Source organism: Haematobia irritans, chromosome 2 (genome assembly GCF_050003625.1).
Source record: "Haematobia irritans isolate KBUSLIRL chromosome 2, ASM5000362v1, whole genome shotgun sequence".
Taxonomy (NCBI): Eukaryota; Metazoa; Arthropoda; class Insecta; order Diptera; family Muscidae; genus Haematobia; species Haematobia irritans.
This window is the reverse complement of record NC_134398.1, coordinates 89,296,682-89,304,803: the sequence shown is the minus strand read 5'-3', so window position 1 is coordinate 89,304,803 and position 8,122 is coordinate 89,296,682. Positions and strand designations below refer to the sequence as shown.

Below are 8,122 nucleotides of genomic sequence, written 5' to 3'. Positions count from 1 at the left end.
TGCAATAGTACTCTGAATTTATTGTTTAGTCAATCAATAAAATATCTTTGAAGTCCCAAAAAACCGTTGCCATAACCTTAACAGCCGATTTAATTGTTTTTGTCATTTTTGGGGCACTTCCTCCAACTTCAGTCCATTGTTTGGATTGTTCTTTTGTCTCTGGAGTATAGTTGTAGATCCATGTCTCATAAACAGCTATGAAACGACGCTTAAAATCCAGGTTTATAGATATACAGGTTTATAGATATACATACATCTAAAGATTCTCAGATGTAATTTTTTATTGGCAATAGTTTGCAAGCTTTGCAGGTGCAAATAAGTTCGCTTTCCACAAAAACAGAAGAGATTCTACCGTTCATTTTGGGAGTAGGCGAATTAAACAATACTACAGAATATTTTGTATATATGGATGGAGCATTATTGGCATTCTCTAGTTTTTTAAAATCAGTGGATGTGTGTCTCAAACTAACAGTTTGGAGTTTCATCGAACACTACTTTTTTGAAATTAAGGAAAATCCCATTAGTTCTAATGTGAGTATATTAATTAATGATCTCCGAAGACAAAAAAAAACCGATTAAATATTGGGTATCCATTCGGTGTATATTCTTTTTTATGAAATTATTTCGAATATCTTATTTCATATATCTAATGTCCGGTATATTGCATTGTTTCATATTAAAATCACATTTTCTAACATTCACCTTTATAATAAATTCTAATATAAGTAAAGGGTGGTTTTTACGTAAAAGACAGTTTTTAAAGAAATTATAAATTCAAAATATTTTTTATTATTATACTTGACTAAAGTTATGAAATGAATTATACTAGTGTAGGGACTTTACTTTACGTTACTGTACAATATACTTACTTTGTTCATTTAGTTTTAAATAACATTATTAACATTTTACGTAAAAGACAGTTATCGAGCTGGCCTTGATCAACTAAAATAGACTCAATTTTTTTAAAGAAATTATAAATTCAAAATATTTTTTATTATTATACTTGACTAAAGTTATGAAATGAATTATACTAGTGTAGGGACTTTACTTTACGTTACTGTACAATATACTTACTTTGTTCATTTAGTTTTAAATAACATTATTAACATTTCTTATTTTGTCATACAATTCAAATTTTGAATTTTATATAGAGCTTTCATAAAATAATAATTTTTCATTGTAACTTGAATAAAGAAAGCAGATACATATTTTTCAATTACAACCATCCGCTACATTGGCGATCCTGCCTAAATAAGATTTTTTTTAAAGAATATTAATTGACTAATTGAAAACGAAATATGATAAAATCGTACACAAACGATTAATTGGTGCATGCAAAAATTAAATGCTTTAAAGAATCGCTGAAAGACACATTGTAAACTTGGAAAGAAACAATTAGCTTGAAGCTGATTCGAGAAGAATAGCCCAGGACCGGAATCAAATTTTCAAACAAAATACGAAACCTATTTATAACGGCATCGCCAATTTTGACGACTGAATTTCTTTCTGAAGGCTCCCAAGAATGAATTCATAGAGATCATTTGAAATTTGAGTTTGACAATAACAACCCGTATGATTTTAGCTGGAATCTTTGTAAATCCAATAAACCACCTTTCAACTTCATCATTTGTAAGTCCGCCGAGATTGTATTCTTACAATAATTTAAGATACCTATAAATTAATATAATATATAGTATATTAGTATATATATACCTATAAATTAGTATAATATAATATTTATTAATTGTAAACTCCTTCTCTGCGAAAAATGTACCATACACCACCGCGTAATAGGGAACAAGCAACAGAAAACATCGATACATCATTGATTGATTTAGAGTTAGACTTGAATACTGGTAGGGACAAAGACAGCGAAAACTCTGTCAGTGGTTTGAATGTCCAAAACCAAGCCGAAATGGAGATATCTGCAGCTTCAGTAAAACTTCCTCAATTTTGGACGAATTGCCCGGAAGCTTGGTTTATTCATGCTGAGATGCAATTCGCGACTAAGGGCATTGTTCAAGATAGAACCAAGTACGAACACACTGTTTCTTCGCTTCCACAAGACGTAATTATAACCGTGCTTGATGTCATCCAAAGCCCACCAAGAGAAGATAAATATTCTCATTTGAAGAATACATTGATACAACGGCATACCATCAGTGAGAGTAGAAGGCTCGATAGAATTTTGTCGGACACCGAGATAGGAGATAGAAAGCCATCGGAATTTTATCGATCACTAGCATTACTCGCTGGTCCAGAATTTAGCCAAGAGTTACTTAAGAAGCTATGGATGAGAAAATTGCCAAAAAGTTTGAATGTAGCATTGACGGGCTCGAATATATCTGATAGCACGCAGCTAATACAGTTAGCAGATTCTATATGGGATGTGATGCAAAACAATGAGGTGGCTGTAGTAAATTCAAGAAAGACTCCCAACGAATGTAGCGAGCTTCCATGAATATGTGTGAGGGGTTTAGGTCTCTTTCAGTGGAAGTGGCGGCAATGAGAAGACAATTTGAGGAGTTTAGATTCGGGGATAATAGCCGACCATTTGAGGGACGAAGACCTAGATCCAGATCTAGACCAAGAGAGACATCCAGAGATAGGAAATGGCTATGTCGATTTCATTATCGGTACGGAAAGAATGCGAAAAGATGCGAGGAGCCCTGTGATTACAACAAGGATAATGAGTCATCGGTAAACTAAGAAAGCCCGTTGTCGGTGCGACGGACAGCGGGTGGGAACAACTAGCAACTCGTCGTTTATTTGTGTTCGATAAAAAGAACAAATTAAAATTCTTGATTGACAATGGGCAGATATTTCAGTATTACCAGTATCAAAATTTAGAGGTGAGAAGAGAAATTCGGATATTACCTTGAGCGCGGCTAACGGATCAAAAATTCAAACTTACGGAAAAAAAATTTTGAATATAAATTTGGGTCTACGTAGAGAATTTCCCTTTGTTTTTACGATTGCAAATATAGAGAAACCTATCATTGGGGCAGATTTTTTACATAAATATGGACTACTAGTTGATATTAGAAATAAGACTTTGATCGATCCCCTTACTAACGTGAAAGTTGGAACTTCGTCACAGGTATGTTCAATACGGTTGCCAAGGATTTCTATTGTAGATGATCAATATACGAAGTTACTTAGACAGTATCCATAGCTCACAGCGGAACCGGATTATTCGAGACCAGTTAAACATTCAGCTGTACATAGGATAATAACAAAAGGTGTGTTGCCATTCGAGAGGCCTAGGCGGTTAGATCCCGTAAAACACAAGGCAGCAAAGGAGGAATTTAACTTTCTGGTAAAAGCAGGAATATGAAGACCGTCTAACTCCTGTACGTCATCGGCTCTTCATTTAGTACCGAAGAAGGATCCAAACGAGTGGAGACCATGTGGAGATTTTAGACGGTTAAATGCAATTACAGTTCCAGACAGATATCCTTTACCACATATACATGATATGTATATGGACATACGAAACAAAAACGTTTTTTCTAAGATTTATGTGGTACGGGCGTATCATCAAATACCCGTGGCTGAAGAGGATATTTTCAAAACTGCGATCACAACACCATTTGGGATGTTTGAGTTCGTCAGAATGCCATTCGGTTTGAGAAATGCGGCACAAACTTTTCAGAGGTTCATCAATGAGGTGTTTCGGGGACTAGATTTTGTATTCGTCTACATTGATGATGTTTTGATATTCAGTGAAAATCACGAAGAACATTTGCGTCATTTAAACTTAGTGTTCAAACGTATGGAAGAGTATGGTCTTAATATTAAACCAGGAAAGTGTGTATTTGGTGTATCAAATATCGACTTTTTAGGACATAATGTATCGGTGGATGGAATAAGGCCATCTAAAGAAAAAGTGGCAGCTATCCGCGAATTTGAAAAACCGGCAACTATAAGATTAATGCAAAAATTTATAGGAATGGTAAACTACTTCCATCGATACATTCCCAAGCTTGCAGAAACGTGTAGTCCCATTCATGAAATGATCAATAGAGCAAAATTAGAAAAAGGAAAGAAATTAGTGTGGACAGATGAGGCTATGGAAGCATTTGAAACCATAAAAAGGACGTTTTCCTCACAGGTTTTACTGAGGCATTTTGATGTTGAATCGACACTGGCATTGACAGTCGATGCATCTAACGTGGCGGTTGGTGCAGTATTGGAGCAAGTACGTGAAGGAAAAGCCGAACCATTAGCGTTTTTTTCTAAGAAATTGGTCGAGGCGGAAAAAAAGTATAGTGCGTTTGATCGAGAATTATTGGCTATTTACCTTAGTGTTAAACATTTTCGATACATGTTGGAAGGAAGGGAATTTATAATTTTTACTGATCACAAACCACTCGTAAATGTTTTGGAATCAAAGGCTGAAAGGAGTCCTCGACAGGTGAGACAACTCGAGTATATATCGCAGTTTACAATAGTATTAAATTGCAGTGATATGGGCAGACGTCTTAAATAGGCTGTCGAATGTGACACCGGGAATCTTGGCGTAATTTGTGGTCGGAATTACTTCGCCGTCGACTCTAACATTCAACTACCTGCGTACTTCCGCCGTCCATGAATATTATGCCTGAGGAGTTTGTAAAATTTGGTGAAATAACTGGTAAGATCAGCGAGGTAGCCGTTCAATCGATCGCATATGTCATCAACAATGGGCCCGGATGCCATAATTATACAATCGTTCGCATATCATACAATCTCGACGCCGTCAGGGGGTGGAATCGAAGACAGATAGAGATAAACAGTGCCGGAGATATCACCCCACCCTTGGGAACTCCCTGTTTAACTCTACGGGGTTTTGACTTCTTGTCCCTAAATTCCACGTACGAATGGTGTCCGCGGGGACCGTCTTATGACACGGCTTGGGCTTAGTGAGTCTCATATTGATATGTGCTGAAATGACATGCAAGGCTATGTAGTGCTATGTACCATGTCGGGTATAATGAGTGATTCCAAGCACAAATTGAGGAGTCTGGATACGTACTCAACTACCAGTATTCCCAGATGCTTCCGCATTAGAATTGAAATTCCGTCGGGGCCCAGCGCCTTGGATAGTTTCGCGCTGTTGATGATATTGATAACATCAGCTGTGGTAAATTGTGGTGTGCCATCGGCTCGGAGACTACGTATGCGTGGCTCTCCCCTTCGCTCTGTCACTCTCGGGATGTCTCGATAAACTATCGGTTGAAAAAGGTGACTGCGATCCCATCATCCCTTGTAGTGGGGTTCGAGAGGGCTCTCATTGTTGACCACAACTTACCTGTTCCTGTGCCTAAGTTACATTGCTTCAGGTGCTCTAACCAAGTGTTCCGCTTGTGTTCATCAACTATCTTACTTGAGTTCCCTGATTCTAGGATCAGCAGGGTTAGCACGGCGGCCTTCATCACGCTCGTCCGCGAGTCCCGCCGCTTCGGCTGGGAAGTTGGGCCTCACTTGGGCAATTCGACCAGCGGGTATGAAGCGAGCGGCTGCTGCGTTGATGATATCCCGGAACACCCTCTGGGAAACATGAGGTTGCCCAGAGGGTGACGTCATTTATCAGACCTGGCGATGCTAAAGATATATCTGGTGAACTGCTGCAATCACCCATAATTCTCATGGGGGTCTCTTCGTTCACCGTGCAAAATGTGGAGTCATCTATCTGCTCTACCAAAGTTATGCCTCTCAGGTCATTACCTAGGAGAGAATGGCAAAGTTCATGGTGGGCATTAAAGTCTCCTAGAACCAATCGGTTATGCCCGCACAACAATGTTTAGGCTATAATCTGGAGCACAGCTACCAACCGGCGGTATATACACGTTGTATAGCTCTATCTCCCTAGTGTCCGGCTCAAAGGGGATAGATCTATACTGCACGCAACGGTGTTATATTAAATCCATGCCACCACCTCCACTTCTTGTGCGATCCTTTCGTAGCACATTGTATCCATCGCAATGGCGTAGGCTGCAGGTGGCATTCAGCTTAGTTTCCTGGATCGCAGTGGAGCTGTACCGTAGGTGCACCCATTCCAAGCACCGGTTACACCTCACCGAAACCGAAAGTGGTGGATCAGGTTTTGACTGACCAGTACCATGGTCCGGAGTTTTCCTTTATCACGGCTCGGACCAACAGCAAACGGAGAAAACACCTTCTCCAACACAAAAATACGGACGAAACAACACATACACTGATGTAGCAGCCGCTGCCCAATGGGTAGGATCCTTAGGGTCAATCCGGTGCAAAGAACCCGCCGCCGTGGGATTGAAATATGTTTGTCATATGTTCCGATGTCAACAAAATGTGTTTCGAGCAGAATTTTTAAACACAATATATTTAAGTGCAATGCTCCTAATTGCTCCTAAACTAGCATGCAATGTTTGGGACACATACGTTAATATGTTAGAATATATTATGTTTGGGACATCCATGTTTAATAAAAATAATATGTGTGAATGTAAACAATGAAAAATGTGGAAACAATGAAAAATTAAACAGTAAGATGTATAAAACCAGAGTATAGTTTCCTTCATTAATAAGTAGACTTTCAAAAATAAAAGTTCGTGTTTTGCCGGTAAAATTATTTTTCATTTTAGCGGCATAACTCGAATCTGTAGAAGCAGCATAACATTATAACTTTTTTGGCAAATTGTATTATAACTTGGTGGAGGATGATCCAAAGCAACAATTGAAAAAGTTTATTTTCTTTAAGATGAATAATTAAAGAAAGGTACCCGTGAAAACATGACAATGTCAAATTAATACTGGCCTTAAAGATTAAAATTGTGTTAATTGCTAGTAAAAAATAGTTCACTCCTAAATAAATATATGTGTTGGTTGTAAAATAAATATTTTTAGGATTTAAATATAATGTGCTTTTGAATGGTTATCGTTAAATAACTTTAGGATTCGATGAAAAAATATTTATGTTTATACTCGACTTAACGTTCTTCTTTTGTTAGAGTTTTTGATTTGTTTCGAAAATTTCAAACTTTTATACCAAAAACATTTTTTGTAACAAAATTTTTATTTTTGCAATAAAAATCAAACACTGTGTTTCCTGACTGTAAATCTTTAATAATCCACACTTCGTTACATTGTAAATGTAATAAGGTAGCATGTAATGTCGAACATCTTTTCGGAATTTTTAGAATATATGTAAAAAAAACTTTTTGGTGTTCGGTCGAATCATGCGAATCATTTGCATGCAAGGCAGACATGCTAACTATTGCTCCACGAGACCAACAAATGTATGTTTCTGTTAAATAATGTTTTATTTCCATCGGCTCGTGGGCGCCCCAAACTATGCTATATAAATACAACAGTTTGACTGTTTGCGTTGATGGATATAACGATAATTGTCTGTTGATGACAATAACAGTTGTTTAGTCCAGTGGATAGTTTGTTGGCTTACAAATTGTATCGGCTGTAATTCGATTCTCCGTCCTGGCAAAAGGTAATATTAAAAAAAAAATATATATATTACAGTTTTTTATAATATTAAAACAAACAAACCATCTTTTTACCGGAAAATGAAAATCATTATATTAAAACAATCAAATAATCTTTTTTACCATTGGTCCAAAGTTTTATTTGGGAGCAAAGAATTTTTTGTTTGCGTGCATCGATGAAAATGGTCACTTTTCTAAATATGGAATCGTCGTACTTTCTTCTAAAAAATCGTTATTCTGATTTCAATTTCTCCATTCAAAGCATCCAAATGTAGGGAAAACTATAAACTAATATTACATACAACAATCCAAATCAGGTAAATTTTTTATATTCTCGATCGTAGAAACTAATGTAATATATGAAATTTACTTTCTTTTATTTAGGGCATGGTTGGCATACCCGCCTTACATACAAAGAGTCATGGGTTCAATCTCAGTTTCGACAGAACATAAAAAGATTTTCAGCGGTAGATTTCATAGCTTCTCTTAGTGGTTTCACCATTCACCACAATTGATATTTACCAGCAAAACGTTCTTTCGTTGAGTATCTTCCATAACAATTGTTTCCCAATACATCTGAAATTTAAAAGTTTAAAAGTTTAATTAATAATTAGCTCTCTTCATAAGTATTTGAATATATATATATATATATATATATATAT

The 8,122-nt window shown here is 36.6% G+C and overlaps 1 protein-coding gene across 3 annotated transcripts in view; it reads right to left on the bottom strand.

The window, feature by feature from the left end:
* Nucleotides 1-7,573: 7,573 nt before the first annotated feature.
* LOC142225720 (protein fuzzy homolog) overlaps nucleotides 7,574-8,122 on the bottom strand; it is a 100,897-nt gene continuing 100,348 nt past the window's right edge. For all 3 annotated transcript variants that reach the window (XM_075295554.1, XM_075295553.1, XM_075295555.1), the window contains exon 6: nucleotides 7,574-8,036. In XM_075295554.1, coding sequence (XP_075151669.1) covers nucleotides 7,979-8,036 — 58 coding nt within the window. In that variant the 3' untranslated portion in view covers nucleotides 7,574-7,978. The remainder of the gene's footprint in view (nucleotides 8,037-8,122) is intronic.